The sequence below is a fragment of the Schistocerca serialis genome, chromosome 10 (assembly GCF_023864345.2).
Source record: "Schistocerca serialis cubense isolate TAMUIC-IGC-003099 chromosome 10, iqSchSeri2.2, whole genome shotgun sequence".
Lineage (NCBI taxonomy): Eukaryota > Metazoa > Arthropoda > Insecta > Orthoptera > Acrididae > Schistocerca > Schistocerca serialis.
This window is the reverse complement of record NC_064647.1, coordinates 180193273-180215984: the sequence shown is the minus strand read 5'-3', so window position 1 is coordinate 180215984 and position 22712 is coordinate 180193273. Positions and strand designations below refer to the sequence as shown.

General features: G+C 39.0%; 1 protein-coding gene across 5 annotated transcripts in view; it reads left to right on the top strand.

Moving 5' to 3' along the window:
* The first annotated feature begins 19213 nt into the window (after positions 1–19213).
* The window catches only part of LOC126424762 (uncharacterized), a 52866-nt gene continuing 49367 nt past the window's right edge, over positions 19214–22712 (top strand). Inside the window, exons 1-2 of one of the 5 annotated variants that reach the window (XM_050087511.1) lie at positions 19220–19360; positions 21770–21870. Coding sequence is in view for 1 of the 5 variants with exons in the window: in XM_050087507.1 (XP_049943464.1) it covers positions 19317–19353 (37 nt within the window). In the remaining 4 variants the exon portion in view is untranslated. Of the gene's footprint in view, positions 19439–21769; positions 21871–22712 lie in introns of all 5 variants that reach the window. The other 4 variants (XM_050087509.1, XM_050087510.1, XM_050087507.1 and 1 more) reach the window with 4 other exon arrangements.

Here is a 22712-nt window from a genome sequence, read left to right as displayed (position 1 = left end):
CAGAGATAAATCCCTGCAGTCACGCTATCCTCTGTGTCCTCGGTGGATCAGATGGATAGAGCGTCTGCCATGTAAGCAGGACATCCCGAGTTCGAGTCCCCGTCGGGGCACACATTTTCATCTGTCCCCATTGACGTATGTCATCACCTGTAAGCAGCTAAGGGTGTTCATTTCATTGTAATTTCATTCTAACGAGCTATATGGTCACCGATGGTATCTGTTCTTTCGGACATGTCCGAAAGAACTGATACCATCTTAGTATATATATAGAAAAGGTTAAACTTTTACACACGTGAAGTCAAAGATTTGCAATATGAGCAGTGCAAAGAATGAAGAGTGAGTATTTATTGGTCCCCAAATATGACAGCTCATGCAAGATACAGATTTCACCAACTCATTAAGTGAGACATGTTGTGTAACATAGGATTCTACGATGTAACCTGTTCCATCTTTAATCTCTTAGGCCAACAGAAGATGTTTGTGGTAACTGAAAATGTAATTTATATAGTTTTAAGAGTGGGACATCACACTGTGAGCACTTTGGTTTAAACATACACAGATAGGATGTGAAAGCCGCCAGCTCCAGAATTCAGCTAGGTGTGACAGTGCTCACACGTCCCCACCTACCGTGGAGGTTTGCATATGCTTTGGCATCATGGCTTGGCACTCTCAAAGAGGAGTAGGCAAGGAGATGCTGGCAAGAATGTAAACAACGGAACAGTCGAAGGTCAGACTGGAGAACTGTCACTTCTGATTTAGCAATCAATGTACAAGCATTACAGACACATGTGACTTAGAGCTATAATTACCAAAGATAAGTTCACTGCAAATAGTGTTTACGGTTGTAAAGCATTAAGACTTCATTTTAAATACAGAAGAGTTCTTGCAGAAGTGCATTCATCATTTAGTATGTTGCATAAACTGAAGCTTTCTTTTAGCACCCGCACATTGCAGCAAGCTGGAGAAGTCCAACAGCATGCCTCTATGACACTACCATGAAAGTAATCAACTTCAAAACGGTAATTATTTAAGAAGTAAAGCAAACACAACGGTAATTATTTAAGAAGTAAAGCAAACACACACACATCAGGATGACAGGTCCCACCCTGTTACACTCCATTTTGCGACCACGACTGGATGCCAATTAGAGGTACTATAAGAAGTATAAGAAGAGAGCATTCATGATAATAAAGAAGTTTTGTCTTGAATTTTGATGAAAATATGAGGAGAAGATAAGATATAAGCGGGCCTAAATTTAAATCAAATTATCAAGAAGAAGTAAGTTTATTTTGCAAAGGACAAATTGCTACTCACCGTAAACATGACATATTGAGTTGTAAACGGGGCCAACTAAAAGAGTGCTCCATGCTAAGCTTTTGGCCAAACCCTTCTGCAGAAAAAAATATGGTATCTCGGGCCACTCTGAGCACACTGCAACTGTTGTGCTGAACGAATGCAGCAATCTCGAGTGGGGCAGGGAAGGGGAAAGGATAGCAGGGTGTGCGTGGGGAGAGAGAAGAGTGCTGTCTGGGTGAGTGGTACAGGGCTACAAGGTGGCAGGGCAAAGTTGCCAGCTAATATGCTTACAACACTTTCTCCACTCTCTAAGTTATACGAACCACAATTTACGATAACCTACTGTCCCCACACTCTCCACCCACTAGTTCCTTCCCTCTCTGTTGTATCGCCTCCTCTCAGTTCATGACCCATGCCAACACACCCACCAGTCTTCTCCCAAGGATGCTCCTCTCTTTTTTTCTACTCCCCGTTCCCCTGCCTCCTCCTCCACAACCTCCATACATTACTGCACCTGAGAGCTTTGTCCTGCCACGTTCCAGTCTCTGCACGCTCTGCCAGACAGCACTCCACTCCACCCCACCCGTACCCTGCTACCCGTCCCCATTCCCTGCCCTACTCAAGATTGCTGCATTCGTTCAACGCAACAGTTGCAGTCTGCCCAGAGTGGCCAGAGAGAGCAGTCGTGTGTGTGTGAAGTGTGCCTGGTTGTGTGAGTGGGTGTGTTTTCCTTTCCTTCCTGAAGCAGGCTTTGGTCAAAAACTCAGTATGTAACAGTCTTTCTGTTGTGTGCATCTGCAACTCGACGTCTCAATCTATGGTGAGTAACAATCTATCGTTTTCACAATTTCTGGTATTCCAATCTGGACTTCCCATCATTTTAAGTATATTTTGTTTTAAAACAGAAGAAGCACTGACTGCTATCAAGAATTGATTAAAGAATAGTTGTTGACAGTATCAACGAGGTCAACAGCAATATATATTCACATACTTAAGTAACCTTTGTCACGTATGTGAAGAAGACTCTCATAGGTGACACAAAAGAAATTCACGCTGTGACTTCAAGATTACAGTAGCAACAGCGATCGCGGAGAGCATACCTGTGGCAGCCGACCAGCACGACAGCACAGCTTCACTTCACAGTGCAGTGGCTATACAGCAGCTTACGGTAACATCGTGCAGTACATGTGAGACACTTTGGCTAGTAGTGCGCCTGATAAAGTGAGCTGTAAACAGCATCAAACTGATTTTTTTTAATAGTTCAGTTATGAAGATTTTTAGGTATACATTTCTCTACTTTTGTGAGTTGGTGTCAAAATAGAGAAATAGTATTTCAATGCTATGAAGGGAATATATTGCTGTCATTACTATATGCCAGTTGCTACACACAAAATGGAAGAGCGGAGAAATTAAAAATTATCAAATGGTATTACAGCCACTAAACAAGAGTTGTTAAATTATATTAAAACCTTTAAAGCAGAGTTGTCTAATAGTGTTACAGATTTAAAAACGCAAGGGAAGGAGGTAGCTATTAAAATAGATTTCTATGATAGAAACAATAATATTAAATTTGCCTAAGAAGTTACAAACTGAACTAAATAAACAGGGTAACCCCTTAAGAAATGTAGTGAAAGAACAGTTTACAGAGGTACACAGTGAAGCTAAGTAGTTAATTAGTCAAATTTCAGACATATGAGGCGGAGTACAGGCATTTGAACAAAGTAAATAATTTAATGAAATAATTGGTGCTTCAAACATTTCATTTAGTTTGGAGGGAAGTTGACATGAGTTAGGTGAACAGGAAGTAAAGGAAAAAATTGAATGTACCAGGGCTATATAGCAAACAAAAAAGAATTTCGGTATCCTAGTGAGTGTACTAAAGTATACAACGAGTGTAAGCCCCAATGCATGAGCACTAGGAAGTCTCTGGAGTATATTGATTACGTAGCATTATCATAATGTAAACATAAAAAAAAGACACACTTTTTTTTTTACACTTTGTTTCTGGCAGATCACAGAATGGATCAAGAAATGTTTGTATAATATTGATGAGTTAATGAAATTGAAACCCTCTGGAGAACCTACCACCTTTGCAGATTAATCGATTGGCAGCTGCCAGGTTCCAGGGCAGCTGCTTCAAACTTTCATTTTTCCTTGAGCAGTTTTTTTCTTCTCTTTCTCTCCTGTGATCATGAACTTGAGTGTATGTTTCAGTATCCTACCTTTGTTATCAACAGAATCCATTACTACTTTAGTAAATGATGTAAAGTCATTTATGATTTATTGTATATGTGGACATATTACACACACCACAAAAATAGGGAAGGGGTACAGTGTAAGCAATCATCCCAAGAAATGAATATTAAGTATGAATTCATGAAAACAGTAATTAGTGAATGGTGCTTATGGGAAGGTAATGTATAACATTGTATGAAACATAAGTAGAAGTTATAAAAGGTGAAAACAGGAAACATATGTTGGAGTAACGTCGGTATGCTACTGTGAAACCTTGTCACGGGGAGATGTAAAGATAAGCATCAGAGGCTGTGTGTGCTGTTAAATATTTAAGATGGGATGTGGGTGAATTTGTTGCAGGTATTTACAGAGGTGAACATTAGGCAAGTGGTCTATGCCCAGCCCAGGTGAATCCATAGAAGGAATGATGTGAACCACTTTTCTTAATGTAGAAGGGTGAATAGAGGGACACTTGCATTGTAGAGCTGAAAAGGTATTTACGCAGAATCTGCCCATAGAACAAAGTGTAAGCACAGCTCTTACAGAGATAGGAAGCTGCACAGTGACTGCAGAGTCACGCTTTTGGAATATCCTCCAAAATAGTTAGAAGCAAATAGACTTACCTGGGCATTGATGGCTCTTTGCATCCATGTTATGTTCTTGTAATCTATAAGTTCAAAGTAAAGAGAATGCAGTCACATTGGCGTAACCATAATATAGTCATTCCTCTATTTCTAGTACTCTTCATTACTAAAAGGAAACAATATCCAGAGGAATCCCATACAGAGGGACCAATAAAATACAAAATGAAAAAGTGTATTTATTATAATTTAAAATGAAACAAACAAAGGATTGGTTGAACATTTACGGAAACATTAGAAGAAAGTACATTCAGTGTAACCCTATACTTTGCCTGACCAGACTGAATTATTACTTGATGGCGATTCATTTTCAGAGATACGACTGGCTTCTATTTACATGGGAATTTAAAGATGGAAATAATAAGAAACATATTATTTAAAGAATAATTTTTGTTATGCGATATTATGACTAATTAAGTCCCATAACATTTTTCGTCGAAGAGGTAGGATCTGTGACGTCAACATGGGATTGGGCGGAATAACGGTTTCCACCTTTATCTATCCTCTTAGACCAATGAAAGATGTTGGTGGTAACCGAAAACATAATTTATGTAGTTTTAAGTGTGGAACATCCCACTGTACACGCTTTGGTTTGGCATATAAACAGGTAGGACATGACAGACGCCAGCTCTGGACCCTGGCAAGGCACAACGGCAACTGCACATCTCCACATGCTGTGGAGGCTCAATTATGCTTAGGGGTTGCCTTAGAAGTTTCAAAGAAAAGGAGGCAATGGCAAGAATGTAACCGGCAGAACAGTTGATCAGACATGAGAACTATCATTCCTGGTTTAGAAATCTGTGTAGATGCATTACACGCACGTGTTGTGACTTACCGAGAGCTATATACTTTGAAAGACCTGTTCACTGCAAATTAAGACTTGGTTGTAAATAAAGACAAGCTCACACAGAAGTATATTTGTTATTTAATAGCTTAAAGCTGTATTTTAGCTCCTGCTCATCACAACAAGGTGAAGAAGTCCAACAGCATGGTACCGTGGCACTGCATTGCAGAACTGTGAAAGTAATAAACTTGGAGAATGCCGACCATTTATTTAACAAGTAAAATGTGCAAACATGAGCACGCGCGCTCGCACACACACACACACACACACACACACACACACACACACACACACACACACTTACACTTCAGGGAATGGAGGAAATGGACAGGAACTGTGCATAGGTGGTGCTCAGTGGGAATGTGGAAAGGTTGTGAGGTGTCCCAAGATAGTAAGCAGGAGTTCCAAGATTCAGATCCCGGTCCAGTACACATTTTCACTCATTGCCACTGATTCCACATAATGTCCCACTGCAGCTGACAGCGGTGATCCCCTTCAATTTACACAACAGTTGTAGATCCTGCATGGTGTCTGTTCTTTCAGACATGTCCAAAAGAACAGACACCACACGTTCATATAAAAGATATGAACAGCAAAAACAGGAATGAAGGAGACATATTTCGTATACACAAGGGGGAGGGAGGAAGGGGTTGCAAGTCATTTAATTACACCCTGCCCTGATTCACAAACATTACACACAATAGATGAAAATAAAAAAAAAAAATCTGAAAAGTTGTCTTCCACTCAGCGGTGTGGAGGTGGTATTCTCTTGCCTTCCTCCTGCCTATACATGGACTCCAAAACTTAGTGCAAATTGACTTTCTTCACATTAACCAAACATTGTCCAAGCCAAAGGAAGAGATATGTGATTGAAAACATCACTTTCATTTACAAGCAATTTGTGTTGTAAATGTAAGGTTCTCTAGTTTTTGTGTGTACCATTGAAAAAATGAGGTGACAAGTATACAGCTTCAGTTGTGAGCTGTTTTTATTTGCTTACTGAGAGAAGTACTTCCCTGATTAAAATAACACTCCTAAAAGAATGTTCATTGTGTGTATGGTCTCCCTACCTGATTGCCAGTAGAGTTCTTCATGACTCGCCATTGCATGCTTCCTGAAGATTGGCTGGTACTCCTATTTATAACTTTAGCTCTGTCCTTGTTATGAATGTCAACATTTGTTATTTCATGTTCCACAACAAATTACTGAAATCCCAGTTAACTTCTTTCTGAATTACTTGCATTACCTTCCATTCTTCCCCACTTATCTTTGATGGATAAGTCCATCCTCTGGACAGAGGTGTGCTGCTACAATTTTTTGTAAGTGTCTCACTAATAATGGCAACTTGCAGAGATAAAATAATTTGCATTCAGCCTAGATAATGGCTTCATCAAAAACCTTTGTTCATATTTAAATGGAGGAAAACAATTTCTTTTAATTTAATAATTTTAAATAGTCTGTCACTAATTGCCACAAGTTGGACTGGGTGCATGCAGATGATGTCTGGACAAGAAATTACGTGGTCGCACTTCATTACCCCCCCCTCTCTCTCTCTCTCTCTCTCTCTCTCTCTCTCTCTCTCTCTCTCTCCCTCCCTCTCTCTCTCTCCCTCCCTCCCTCTCCCTCCCTCTCTCTCCCTCTCCCTCTCTCTCTCTCTCTGGTATATACACAGAAATGCCACTACAAGGCCCAGGACTTTTGTTGCACGTCCTCTGAGCCTCTATTTATTCATTCTTGGCTGTTATTACTGTGTTGTCCCAAATAATACAAAAACTATTTTATAATGACACGCTGCTGATCAAACACATTCTGGCCCCCTGATTAATAGTGTGTCAGTAGACCTTTGAAATACAGTTCTGTGTGACACAAATTCCTCGGTAGGTTTCTGGAGGTATCTGTCACAACGTGTGTGTGCACAGGTCATGCTGTTCCCATAAAGTACACGTTGGTGGTTTGTGGTCACTGAGCTGCCACTTGATAGCATTCCAGATGTGTTATGTCACGTTCAGATCAAATGAATTTGATGGCCAAAACAACAGGATGCTGCTCAGACCTCTGTAGCACAATTCTGGCCTCACAGCAAGTACAGTTATCCTGATGGAAGATGCCATATCACCCAGTCCACAGGTTTGTGCTGTAGTACCTTCAGTTAACAAGCCCAGGTGAACATCTCTCAGAGCACAATATGGTCACAACTGGACTGTATCCATCACGCACGGCTCATTTTGTGCAGCCCACTGCAATTGTAATCGTCCACAAGGGAATGTGTAGGATTTGTCTGCTGCAGAGATGTGTTCAGTGATGTGCTTCGAAACACTCGTGCGTGCACCTGCATTGCCATCTGGTGTCAGATCCAATTTACAGGATGCTAACGACGGTAGCACGTGACAAGCTAACCCATTTCACCACTTATGAGGTGCTCGTTTCCAGGTGCTGTAACAATCTGCCCTATGTCGCTGTCGATTATGTCAGTGGTGTACCCCATTTGTGGCCCATATCGTCTCACGAATGATTCTCCAGTCATCTCTGCTTGACTCATATAGGTTCCCGTAGTGCAGCAGCATGTGCCCGCAACACCAGCGGGAGACATTTGATCTTGAAGTGGGAGTGTCATAACGTTTTGACTGTCAGTGTAAGTGTACTTTATTAGCAAAATTCCATCTGGTAGCTAAATAACATTTGCCAGGAAATACTGGACAAATAACGCAAGATGTATAGAATGAATGAAATATTTACACACAGTTAACAGCATATAATGGCACAAACATTGGCATATAAATATTTTTTTTATGAAATATATTCCAAGGGAGAACATAATGTGAGAGCACTGGAATGTGTTACACTTATTGGGAAAATGAGTTTGCGCATAATATAAAAGAAGCACGATCTACATAATATGGCTTAAAGACTCACTGTTAAAGACATGTGGGAATTCTTTCCTCCTCCTCTGCCATTATCAGAAATTACGAGCATACAAAGAGTTTAATTTATAACCCACACTGGAATCGTTCTGATGTATCTAGCATACACCACATGTAGCCCATTCAACACAAACTTCTGTATATCCTGACGTTAACTGACACACACACAAAATCACAACAGCAATGATTATTTACAGGCACTTGACTAAAATAACAGTCAATGTATACACAACACTATGACATAGCCTTCTCTTAGAATTTAGTTAGTTTTCTGAACACTATTTTGAGTTGACGAATGCTGATTCTGGAATTTTACTCCTCTCCAAGCTTCGTAAAAATTTTTGAGGGCTCCCTTCAAATTATAGTCAGTGTCCTCCAGGCACCTGAGCAAACAAGTAGTATTACTTTCTGAAGTCTTGGAAATCCAAACAAGATGAGTAACATCAAAATCACTGGAGGGTAAAAGTAGAATCAAAATTAAACTTTTACATACCTCTACGCGAGTACTTTGCTATTCACAATAAAGTGCCTGGCAGAGGGTTCTCTGAACCACCTTCAAACTGTCTCTCTACTGTGCCACTCTTGAAAGCGCAGGAAAAATGAGCACTTAAATTTTTCTGTGCGAGCCCTGATTTCTCTTATTTTATTGTGATGATCATTTCTCCCTATGTAGGAGGGTGCCAACAGAATGTTTTCGCAATCGGAAGAGAAAACTGGTGATTGAAATTTCATGAGAAGGTCCCATCGCAACGAAACACGGCTGTGTTTTAATGATTGCCACTCCAATTCTCGTATCATGGCTGTGCACTATCTCCCCTATTTCGCGATAGTACAAAATGAGCTGCCCTTCTTTGAACATTTTTGATGTCATCCGCCGGTCCCACCTTATGCGAATCCCCCACCGCACAGCAATACTCCAGAAGAGGGCGGACAAGCATAGTCTAAGCTGTCTCTTTAGAAGATCTGTTGTACCTTCTAAGAGTTCTGCCAATGAATCGCAGTCTTTGGTTTGTCTGGCGACTACAAATTGTGGAGCCAATGAGGTGAACTCGGCTAACTTCGGTTCGGCAGACTTCGGGTCTGCAGACGACGAGCTCTCGCCAAAACGTTTGACTATTTCATCAGTGAAGTGAAGACATGCATTTGTTATCTGACCACAAACTCTCAATAGCCGACAGATATCTAAGACCGCTTAACTGTGAAAGTACAAAAATGTAAGCCCACGTCTCCCATGACACACAGCATAGGGGTAGTGTCTGTGACTTATGCACCTGAAAGTGACTCTCTGGTTCGAGACTGATCATTTTCAAAACTTTTTTTTAACTCTTTACGTTATACTCCTTATCATATGTTCTATCTACAAAGTTATATCCATAGTTTTTACATTGCATGTCAAAGTATATTTGTCAGGTGTGGCCAAAGTACATTTGATGTGCCTCATTTGCTGTACATGAAGTCACGCATCATTCGTGGCATGTCAGATGTATCTTTAATCTATTTATTTCTTACTTTTAGATAATAAATCATTTCACAAAACATTTGAGTGATTTCATATTTTTTTTTTATTTTCAAGTTTTAATCAGATAGTATGATCTTATTCACACCTCAATTGCCATCCTAGCGTCTGCTTTTCTCGAAATGTCCTAAATTTAAATCCTGATTCGAAGGAAGCCTTTTCGACATTGCTATTTCATAAGCCTGAGGTGAAGTATTTATTAATATGTTGCACTGAACGGAAGAGTCAGAAACAGCTGACAGGCTTTATGAAATAAGGTAATTAGCGTAATGAGCCTATTATTAGAGTAAGATCTATACATTACCTGTTGGTACTCGAAATATTTTAAGAATTGTGCTATCAGTAGTAGTGACATAGGAAATTTACTCACTAAAGATATTTCAGGTTAAGAAAGACATTTGTGTTTTTTTATGATAAAGAAAAAGCAAATGAAAACCATTACTCTTAATGATAAAGGCTTTAAAAAAGTAAAGGAAACCATCAAAGCACAATTTTTATGTGTTCAGAACCATGGTGAAGTAGAATATAGTATCTTTCTTTGATAAGATTTGTTATCTTAATTGCTTCAGATATGCAATTTAAATTGCACATAAGACATTCTGTATCAGATTGTTCAAATGTCTATTAAAATTTCATCAGTTACCATTTAGATGAAATTTGGCTTGACAAGAAGTTTGGTATATGGGTATATCATTGTCAACATGATTCTTTAATGGCAACATTTGATAAATCCACAATTATATTAAAGGAGAATGATCTTGAAATATATCAGTAGTGTGGCAATGTAGATAAAACAAATCTATACTCAGTAGCTTCTCAGCTGATTTTCATTCTTCCATACTTTGCGAATCAGTGAACTGTATGACAGAGGTTATGCCCTCTGTACTGATTATTAGATTATTTCCCCAGTCCATTTACGTATGAAGTGCCTCTTTAAAAACCCTCCAAGAGTGCTGTAAAAATTTGCAGATATGTATCGGTATATATAATAGAACAAAGAATTACTCACCTTTTGATATGTATTTCAGCAATCAGAAATGAAGAGGCTAAGGAGGTGATTGATCTTGCTCCTCATCTCCAAAATATGAGAAAAACTTCAGTATACCAGTCAATTAAAAAATATGTTTTATGTGTTTTTATAAAAAACATAAGAGAAGCCACTGACAGGCTAACATCTTATTTTGATGACAATGACTTAAACACTGGAAAAACTGTACACACAATATACACACAGCACAAACAAAAAATCTGATATCACCCAATCTAGGGCTATATGGACAGACAATTGCCAAAACAGCCTGTACCAAATTTCTTGGACTTCATCTACAATACAACTTGAAATGGAAAGCACGTATTGAGCAAATGTGCAAAAAATTAAGTACTTCTTGTTTTGTGTTACATACATTAAAAAATTGCACCAGCCACAACACTCTTCAGTGTGTATATTATGCAGTTGTACACCCTCACCTCTGGTACGGGATTATGTTCTGGGGAAATTCTGGAGATGCCATCAAAACATTCAAAATGGCTCAAATGGTTCTGAGCACTATGGGACTTAACATCTGAGGTCATCAGTCCCCTAGAACTTAGAACTACTTAAACCTAACTAACCTAAGGACATCACACACATCCATGCCCGAGGCTGGGTTCGAACCTGCAACTGTAGCGCTTGCGCGGTTCCAGACTGAAGTGCCTAGAACCGCTTGGCCACACCGGCCGGCCATCAAAACATTCAAAATAAAAAAAATAAAAATTGTAAGTATAATGGAAGGAGTAGATAATTGCAAATCATGTAGACCATTGTTTCAAAAAAGGACGGCCTTGCCACTTCCTTGCATATATATACTTGAAAATATAATGTATTTAAAGCAAAACTTACATACAAAAAGACCACTCATCACTCAGATTCACACAATACACAGCTATGATACAAGACAAAAATTGGATGTACATGTTCAAAGCACCAACACAAAGTTATTTCAAAATGGTCTTATCCATCCTAGTATCAAACTATACAAAGCCTTACCAGATACCATTAAACACATACAAAACATTGGTCACTTCAAATCTAAATTGAAGTCGTACTTGGTTGATCACTGCTTTTACACAGTAAATGAATACCTACAAATATAAATTTTTCTATGTTAACCCAATGTAGTCTCATTCAGTAGTCTCTCCCTGTATACAGCGTAACAACATTTATTTAAGTACTCATCATTTATTAGTGTGTGTTATTATGTACAAAGGTATATTATATGTAAAACTGTTAATATTAACATAAAAATCCAAATATCTCTTGCACATTGTGCAGCTGTAGATGAAAACGGAACAATAAATCAATTCAAGAATAACAGGGTTCCAACCATTGACTCATGAACTGTGTATAGTCTTCATTCCAAGTCTCAACATTGAAGGCTCCTGCAAAGTGTATAACAGTCACTGCTCAATCCTTATCTTGATGTGTTGGTAATAGTCCAGTGACAATATTTCTTCTTTCCGAGATGTCAGGCTTCATGATTGGCACACACATTGTTTTCCGTTTCCATTTGGTGGCCACAAACCTTTTCTGAGGCAAATTGAGAAACTTTGTTTGATGAAAGGGAAGGTAATTTAGTTGATGTAGATTGCATAGCTTGAAGAGTGGGCATCAGAGAGGACAGACATTTGCTGATGACTTCACATGCCTCTTCAGATGTGGCTTCATTCAAACATAGATTAAACTGTTGCAAAAGCTTTTCTCGCTTGTGTTTCTGGCTTTTAAAGTGTCTCGATGTGACAGGGTTTTGCAGCTCCTTTACTATGATGTCCTGATTATTGCCACTACCTGGCTCACAGACAATCAAGTCAGTGTCTGAGGACTCAGGTTTGCTATCAACTTTTTCAGCTGTAAATGTGCAAACTAAATGAATATGTTCGCACATGTTGAACTTGATAGCTGTATCAACACAACTACAGATGTATTCATGAATCCAATCTTTACAGTAAGAGCAACATAGCTCACATTTGCATAGACTGCCTTGCAATTTTTTTACAATGTATGTCTCCTCATTGTTTGCTGATACCACTTCCCACTCTCTATCTCCACAAATAACATTTTCAGGTTTCAACTGCTCTGATGATAGATGCTGTTGCCTTATGGTTGATAATTTGGTGGTCAGTTTTCCAGTTTTCCTTTATTCAAATGAATCAACCTATCACCCATCTTGTCTCGCAAGTAGTGCATAAGTGTGTGGATGGCCACATCCAGTCACTTGGGCTTCTTTCCCTTCAAATGTGTGTGTTTGATCACACCACGAATTCTTTCTCAGTGCATGTTGGTGTTTGGAGTGTTGTGCTGTCGGTAACAATATGCCCAATTTGCAGATGTCTTGTAGATTTTTTCAAAATACATCCCAAATTCCAAAAGGTCTGGTTCTGTTTACATGTAGTGTATAGCCTCTTCTAAAATTCCCTGAAAACTTTCTCGGTTGTTGTGCTCCATTAATGTTCTACTTAGCTTATACACTTGCAATTGATTTTCTTGTCCCTTTACCCTACACAGATAGGGTCAACATGCCATGAACAGAACAATCTGTGCTTGGGTGGAGTCATTATTTTGCACCAGGCATTGAAAAATACATCTGCCATGTAAGACATCAACACATTTGTATGTTCTGGGACTTGCAGTGTGTTTCTTATGACACTTAAAAAAACTCCCATAACTGGAAGATCTCCTCTATTAGAAAACATGTACGAACATGGAAATCCCTGCCAAATTTGTCTTACACCAATAAAGTTGTCAATTCAAACCCATAGTCATTTAAACCATGGGTGCTGTCCATACAAACACAGTTACTTCCAAATTTCACCAACATATCTTTTTGAGCTTCGTTCATTATTATTAAAATGAAATCTTCATTTTGCAGATTGTATTCTTGTGATGCAACACCTTGCGGTTTGTAGTACTGGACAACAGATCCTGTTTCCTGCATCTCCCTCACCCACGATTCCACACTAGTACAATCGTTTTTATGTCTTATAGCTTCAGCCTTCAGGTTGTAACTTTGTGCTACATTGTGGATATCTTTTCTTGACAGCAAGTTATGACGCTGCAAACCACTATCTTCAATTGGATATCTAAGGGAGTCGAGAATGTGATCAAATGGAATTTTCATAGCAATTTTCTTTGCTATTTCCTCTCTTTCAAATTTCGTAAGCCTCAACCGGCCCATCTCCTGCTGATGATCCACATGTGTGCTACAAAAGATAACTTTCATTTGGGCTGATTGATAAAGTGTCACATCCATTCTAGATGGGCAGTGACCACCAGTTTTATTACTGCCCATTAGTTTTAAGTGACACTCATTGCTTCCACGGGGTTTGTAATTTCCACCACGGTGGCACTTAAAATATAACTTACTGCTTCCATCCGCACTTTTATTACATTGTCCTCATCATGTACAAATTCACTCACAGTATATTTTCTAATTCACATTTCCATTCATAAAATTTACTTTGATCACAAAATTCATGATTTTCTTCGCGGGTAACTAGACCATGGAGCAATGAATAATGTTGAAGCATTCCGTTTCTATTTGAGCTGCCAAAGTCACATAAAGCACACAGTACTATATTTTTGCGTTCTGTTTTATGTACAGCATTCTCATGGCGCTTTAGAGAATCTGCTCTGGGAGTGGAATACTCGCACCAAACACACGTAAATTTTTTTACCAACAGCAACCAGGTGCTTGCAGCGGATGTGGTGATATAAGTTTCTGTTGTTGCTACATGTTGCAATGCACAAATTGCAATTGTATTGCTCCATATTTCTAATGAGAACCGGATCAAACAATAACAACATGGTAACAACAACAAAAACATCGAAGAAACGAACAGTACACACCGAGCGAGTTGGCGCAGTGGTTAGACACTGGACTCGCATTCGGGAGGACGATGGTTCAATCCCGCGTCCGGCCATCCTGATTTAGGTTTTCCATGATTTCCCTAAATCGCTCCACGCAAATGCCGGGATGGTTCCTTTCAAAGGGCACGGCCGACTTCCTTCCCCGTCCTTCCCTAATCCGATGAGACCGATGACCTCGCTGTCTGGTCTCCTTCCCCAAACCAACCAAACCGAACAGTACACACAAGACTCAGCCGAAAGTAACAGCGACTGCCAAGTGTAAACTGTCAAGCTTTCACCACTGTGCTTTCACCGTCTGCCACCATAAAGGCTACGGTAAATGCACCAGTGGAGGCGGTGGGGTAATAATCTTTGGCGCAATCTCTGGTGCTGTGACTCAGTGTAGCCACCTTTCAATGTGAAATATTTTTAAAACCATGCAAATTGTTTTATAGTGCATATTCGGTAGTAGTGATCTAGGCAATTTTCTTCTTAAAGGTGTTTCGAATTCAGTAATTGGTAATAAAATGCAAACTGTTTTGCTAGAGTTCAGGAGTATTGAGAAAACTACTTTAGCACAATACAACAGGGAGAATTAAGAATAAAAACTGCTGTGCAATCTGATTGTCATTACTGTTTTTGCTGATAAAAAAAACCAAATGAAATTTGTCATTTGTTAATGACAATTAGTCAAAAAATAAAGCAAATTGTCAAAGCACGTTTTTAATGGTGAGATCCATAACCCCCCCATGAACCACAGACCTTGCTGCTGGTGGGCAGGCTTGCGTGCCTCAGCGATACAGACAGCCGTACCGTAGGTGCAACCACAACGGAGGGGTATCTGTTGAGAGGCCAGACAAATGTGTGGTTCCTGAAGAGGGGCAGCAGCCTTTTCAGTAGTTGCAGGGGCAACAGTCTGGATGATTGCCTGATCTGGCCTTGTGACACTAATCAAAACGGCCTTGCTGTGCTGGTACTGCGAACGGCTGAAAGCAAGGGGAAACTACGGCCGTAATTTTTCCCGAGGGCATGTAGCTTTACTGTATGGATAAATGATAATGGTGTTCTCTTGGGTAAAATATTCCAGAGGTAAAATAGTCCCCCATTCAGGCGGGGACTACTCAAGAGGATATCGTTATCAGGAGAAGGAAAACTGGTGTTCTACGGATCGGAGCGTGGAATGTCAGATCCCTTAATCGGGCAGGTAGGTTAGAAAATTTAAAAAGGGAAATGGATAGGTTAAAGTTGGATATAGTGGGAATTAGTGAAGTTCGGTGGCAGGAGGAACAAGACTTCTGGTCAGGTGACTACAGGGTTATAAACACAAAATCAAATAGGGGTAATGCAGGAGTGGGTTTAATAATGAATAAAACAATAGGAATGCGGGTAAGCTACTACAAACAGCACAGCGAACGCATTGTTGTGGCCAAGATAGACATGAAGCCCACACCTACGACAGTAGTACAAGTCTATATGCCAACTAGCTCTGCAGATGACGAAGAAATTGAAGAAATGTATGATGAAATAAAAGAAATTATTCAGATAGTGAAGGGAGACAAAAATTTAATAGTCATGGGTGACTGGAATTCAGTAGTAGGAAAAGGGAGAGAAGGAAACGTAGTAGGTGAATATGGATTGGGGGTAAGAAATGAAAGAGGAAGCCGCCTGGTAGAATTTTGCTCAGAGCATAACTTAATCATAGCTAACACTTGGTTCAAGAACCATCAAAGAAGGTTGTATACGTGGAAGAACCCTGGAGATACTAAAAGATATCAGATAGATTATATAATGGTAAGACAGAGATTTAGGAACCAGGTTTTAAATTGTAGGATATTTCCAGGGGCAGATGTGGACTCTGACCACAATCTATTGGTTATGAACTGTAGATTAAAACTGAAGAAACTGCAAAAAGGGGGGAATTTAAGGAGATGGGACCTGGATACACTGACTAAACCAGAGGTTGCACAGAGTTTCAGGGAGAGCATAAGGGAACAATTGACAAGAACGGGGAAAGAAATACAGTAGAAGAAGAATGGGTAGCTTTGAGGGATGAGGTAGCGAAGGCAGCAGAGGATCAAGTAGGTAAAAAGACGAGGGCTAATAGAAATCCTTGGGTAACAGAAGAAATATTGAATTTAATTGACGAAAGGAGAAAATATAAAAATGCAGTAAATGAAGCAGGCAAAAAGGAATACAAACGTCTCAAAAATGAGATCAGCAGGAAGTGCAAAATGGCTAAGCAGGCATGGCTAGAGGACAAATGTAAGCATATAGAGGCTTATCTCACTAGAGGTAAGATAGATACTGCCTACAGGAAAATTAAAGAGACCTTTGGAGAAAAGAGAACCACTTGCATGAATATCAAGAGCTCAGATGGAAACCCAGTTCTAAGCAAAGAAGGGAAAGCAGAAAGGTGGAAAGAGTATATAGAGGGTCTATACAAGGGCGATGTACTTGAGGACAATATTATGGAAATGGAAGAGGGTGTAGATGAAGATGAAATGGGAGATATGATACTGCGTGAAGAGTTTGACAGAGCACTGAAAGACCTGAGTCGAAACAAGGCCCCCGGAGTAGACAATATTCCATTGGAACTACTGACGGCCGTGGGAGAGCCAGTCCTGACAAAACTCTACCATCTGGTGAGCAAGACGTATGAAACGGGCGAAATACCCTCAGACTTCAAGAAGAATATAATAATTCCAATCCCAAAGAAAGCAGGTGTTGACAGATGTGAAAATTACTGAACTATCAGCTTAATAAGTCACAGCTGCAAAATACTAACACGAATTCTTTACAGACGAATGGAAAAACTAGTAGAATCCAACCTCGGGGAAGATCAGTTTGGATTCCGTAGAAACACTGGAACACGTGAGGCAATACTGACCTTACGACTTATCTTAGAAGAAAGATTAAGGAAAGGCAAACCTACGTTTCTAGCATTTGTAGACTTACAGAAAGCTTTTGACAATGTTGACTGGAATACTCTCTCTCAAATTCTGAAGGTGGCTGGAGTAAAATACAGGGAGCGAAAGGCTATTAACAACTTGTACCGAAACCAGATCGCAGTTATAAGAGTTGAGGGACATGAAACAGAAGCAGTGGTTGGGAAGGAAGTGAGACAGGGTTGTAGCCTCTCCCCGATGTTATTCAATCTGTATAGGGAGCAAGCAGTAAAGGAAACAAAAGAAAAATTTGAAGTAGGTATTAAAATCCATGGAGAAGAAATAAAAACTTTAAGGTTCGCCGATGACATTGTAATTCTGTCAGAGACAGCAAAGGACTTGGAAGAGCAGTTGAACGGAATGGACAGTGTCTTGAAAGGAGGATATAAGATGAACAGCAACAAAAGCAAAACAAGGATAATGGAATGTAGTCGAATTAAGTCGGGTGATGCTGAGGGAATTAGATTAGGAAATGAGACGCTTAAAGTAGTAAAGGAGTTTTGCTATTTGGGAAGCAAAATAACTGATGATGGTCGAAGTAGAGAGGATATAAAATGTAGACTGGCAATGGCAAGGAAATCGTTTCTGAAGAAGAGAAATTTGTTAACATCGAGTATAGATTTGGGTTTCAGGAAGTCGTTTCTGAAAGTATTTGTATGAAGTGTAGCCATGTATGGAAGTGAGACATGGACGATAAATAGTTTAGACAAGAGGAGAATAGAAGCTTTCGAAATGTGGTGCTACAGAAGAATACTGAAGATTAGATGGGTGGATCACGTAACTAATGAGAAGGTATTGCATAGAATTGGGAAGAAGCGAGAAGAGGAATTTGTGGCACAACTTGACCAGAAGAAGGGATCGGTTGGTAGGACATGTTCTGAGGCATCAAGGGATCACCAATTTAGTACCGGAGGGCAGTGTGGAGGGTAAAAATCGTAGAGGGAGACCAAGAGATGAATACACTACGCAGATTCAGAAGAATGTAGGTTGCAGTAGGGACTGTGAGATGAAGAAGCTTGCTCAGGATAGAGTAGCGTGGAGAGCTGCATCAAACCAGTCTCAGGACTGAAGACCACAACAACAAACCATAACAAAGTAATGTCAGTGTGTTTGTTTGATACGATTGGTAAACTTATGAAGGCTACGTCATAGAAATTAGATATTTAAATTGTACATACATCAGACGAGACAGTCTATATCGTATTTTTCAAATCAATAAATTTATTATTTCATCAGTTTCGATTTTAATGAAATTTGGTATAAATTTCACATATGTGGAGCCTAATATTTGGTATGAGAGTAGAAGAACGTTATGACAACATCATTCTTTCCATAATATTCTGCGATGGCAACATCTGAGGCGCTCGCCATTAAAAGTTAGAGAGAATGATGTTGAAATGTAATCTGTAATAATGATCTGAGGGTTAAATAAGAAGATGTATTCCTTAGCTCTTTAGCTGAGTTTCTCTCTCCTAAAATAAAGAAAAAAAGGTAATGATCATTTGTAAGTATTGTTGCTAACTTTCCCGCCACAGAGTGGATATCAGGACACATGTCACAAGGCCGTGTCGTATATGACACATAGCTAAAAAAAACTTTTTCCTCGTATAGATGAGCTTGTAGGTTCATATGGGTTACATGCGGTATATAACACAAACTAACGCTGTTTCCTCTACGAATGAAAACACACAAGACGTGTCGGATCTCACACCGCCTTGTGATAGGATAGTTAATTTTATGGAAATTTTGATTATGAAGGTTGTAACCTGAGTAATTCGGCGATGTAAGCTTTATTACTGTTTTGCAACTATATTTTTACATTTTTCAAATGAGAGTTGTACTAACGTAAACTAAAGCATAATAAAAAAAAAGCGAAAGTGCAAAGAAGACTTCTGTAAGCTTTCACTATCATGAAGAAGCGCTACGAGTGGGAGACTCGAGAGTGTCCAATCAGCACCAAGATTTGCTGTCCCTAGACACAAGTGAGGAATGTCTGGTTGCCGGCAAATGAACATCTTTGTCGGTATTGGTTTCAAATGATGTGTAGGGGCGGAAAACAAAAGTTATGGTTTAGTGAGTGGTAATAAATTCATAATATAGTCAATAAGCTAATCTGTAACTAACAAGTGCATGAATTAAGGCACCTGTGAAGAAAAACGTAAGCTCATTCATTTGAAAATAATGTTTATGGTGCTAGAGTTAAGTATTTTGTAATGTAATGTAATGTAATGTAGAGAAGATTCTTCTTGAAGTCGTTTGCCGCATATTAAATGTAACAGATCAGCGAAGGCCATAAGCACATTAGAGTAGACAAACCCGTACGTAATAATAGAACAGCAGTAGAACAAATGAATGATAGCTCCTTTATTGTGTTTTGTCAAAATTTTCGAAGACTGCTATTCACACTTCTAAAATTTCGCACGATCCTTTTCATTATACCTTTAAGTTACCCTACGTACTTATATTCACGCAAGTGGTTTTGTAATATTTACGTGTGTTACCACACCTGCCACAAACATCATGTAAGCAATAGCTGCTGAGAGAACTTAGAGGCACGTTGCTAATAAAGTCTGTTTGGACTATATATGTATTGTGTTGCGGAAAAGTGCGATACTATACAGTGAAAATCATCTGAAGTAAGGGTGTTTTTTTTTTTTTTTTTTAAAAGCTATATTCCAAGAAGACTGGTCTCTGGGATGTGGAAAGAAATTGGAGTGTACATGGAAATTTATGTGCAGTACAGGAAATTACATTACTGTATTCCAGTTGTAATTCTAATTGTACACCACTCTAAATCATTAAATTTAGAATTTCTGTGAAGATCCTCTGAAATCTGATTTGGGAGAAGTGAGTTTCATATTCTGGCTATCCACACATGAGGTTCTATGATTTTCCCTTGTTGCTAATATTTCTGCTGTGATGGTTCCATTGATAAGGCCATGGCCGATTTCCTGCCCCATCCGCACTTAATCCTGTGTATATGTTACATATGTGTATTTTTTTAGCTGCCAGAGGTTGAGGTTGTGTGGGTGTCATAATATTGTACCATTCCATCATGTTTTAATTCATTTCTGTACTGTTCTTAGAAGCCCAGCTCCACAATGATTTCCATCTTCATTTTATTACCAACATACAATGGCCCCTCATGTACTGGACATCCTGTTACTAGGATATCTGCAATCTGCAAGGCTTATATCCCCTTTGTGTTTTTGTGATAAATTATGAAGTCTGCTACTTCACTGTTTGTGTAAGTTGTTCAAAAAGTTCCATTCAGTAGAATTCACAGCCATAATTATCAAGCAAACTGGAGACTATATAAGAAAATAATGCCAAATTGCAGATAGCCTGTGACTGAAAGAGGTGGTGCAGTGTTTGATACCGAGATTTCATTTAGGAGGATGGAAATTAAAATCTCTGCTTGGAGAAATCTGGATTGAGGTTCTCCACAGTTTCCCCTCAATCATGATAGGTTAAAGCTAGGATAGGTTAAAGCTAGGATGTTTCCACTAAATAGGATGTGGCTAATTTCATTTCCCAGCCACTCCTAATCTACTTGTCTCAATTTATAATGAACTCACCATCAATGAAACATGAAACCTTATTCGTCCTTCCTTATCAGCAAAGAGTGTCGGATAGTTTGTTTTGGTGCTCAAAATAATAAGCCACATGCCTTGCCTCTCGTTAGTTACACAAAGCTATCCTCTCATTGACTATGCAGAACCCACACATTGCCAATGTATCTATCGTAGGGAAAAAGAGCTGACTGCCACTGCCCTGTTGTAGACTTTGTTCAAAAAGTCTTATGAAAAAATTCAATGAAATTAATTTCAGAGGGAAAACTACATTGGAACTGCTTGAGGCTCGATAATGGTGAATCACTTAAGTAATTTTACGAGACATGAAGATTAAAATAATTTTGTAAATCAGATGATGGATATGAGAGATACGTTTATTGTGTTTTAACCTACAATAAACATTAAGGTATTTTTGTGACATGAGGAGAACATTTTTACTTAGCTACTGCGTGTAGTGAAAAACAGTATTAAATACAAGGAATACATATAATTTTGTGCCATGTCATTGTACATCACCAAAGTTTCAGCACCAACGTTTAGCTTCACTGAGAACTATTCACATTGCTCTCGGTGTAATCTAAGATATGACCATCAATTAATTCAGGTTCATCTGCCTGCTCTGTGGCTTCATACTGAGTCAGGGGTAAAAAAATATCCATGATGAACTGCAAGTCTGTACGTCTATGGATTAGGCTGCATAGAATAGGACAATGATTTTTTGGTGTTAAGGTCGTAATCGATGATTACTGTGCAGGATGACCACCATTCTTGAAATTAATTTCACGTAATTCTCCACAAACAGCGTGTTTCAGCAAAATTGTATGAGGATTTGAGGCCAAAAATTTGAACACTCTGGTTTGTGAAAAGTTAATAGGTTGTTCATCTGTTAACTATCTTTCTTTCTGTTGTGTTAGGAGCTAACTCTGCCTCCTTACTGGGAAAAAAGAAGAAATACTAATAGCATGAACCTACAAAACTTCACTGAACAGTACAGCAATTTAGCAGTAATGTAATGGTGAGCCTCAGTAAAACATATAGTAGACACCTAGTGATGCTATCACAAGAAAAACAATCATTTATGGTTAATGAACTCCAGATAAATATCTAAGAATTTGTCCCATAGTTTATTGTTCCATTAGATAATAGTATTATTTAATGTACGGCACTGTCATGATAAGCCATAATAGTCTTAAATGCATTTTGTTGTTGCTTTACCTCTGATGATGATGCAATATCGCAAGTGAATTCACTCTCAAAATGATGGGTTCCCATATCAGCTTCACAATGCATATTTTCATATAAATGACTCCTGTGCAAGATGCCATTTTGCATACGAAAGCTCAAAAATGATGTGTTGTTTCTTAGTGCAATACAAAACAACAGTGTGTGTGTGTGTGTGTGTGTGTGTGTGTGTGTGTGTGTGTGTGTGTTGCAATCATGTAATTTCTTCAAATAATACTCCACCAGTGGCTTGCCATCCTCCATTAGATACGAAAAGTGTATAAATCTCAATATTTCTCAGTGTGTGGCTTACCATTGTGTAGCCATGAGTGCCTCATTTATCCATCGGCACCATAGATTCATGCCCATATACACAAAGAAGACAAAATGATGCTAAATGCGACTCACACAATCAGAGACGTAGTCATTATTTCAATGCTCCATCTATAAATAGAACGAGAAGAAACTGTAGGCTAACACATTGTATGGCACAGTAAAAAGTCCATTTTACTACACGTGTAATGGCGATCAAGAATGAAACATTATCTGTTTATTCAAACAGCGGGATCTACATGGCTGAATGGGTATGTTTATTAACTCCATCTACGTCTACATGATTACTCTGAAAATCACACT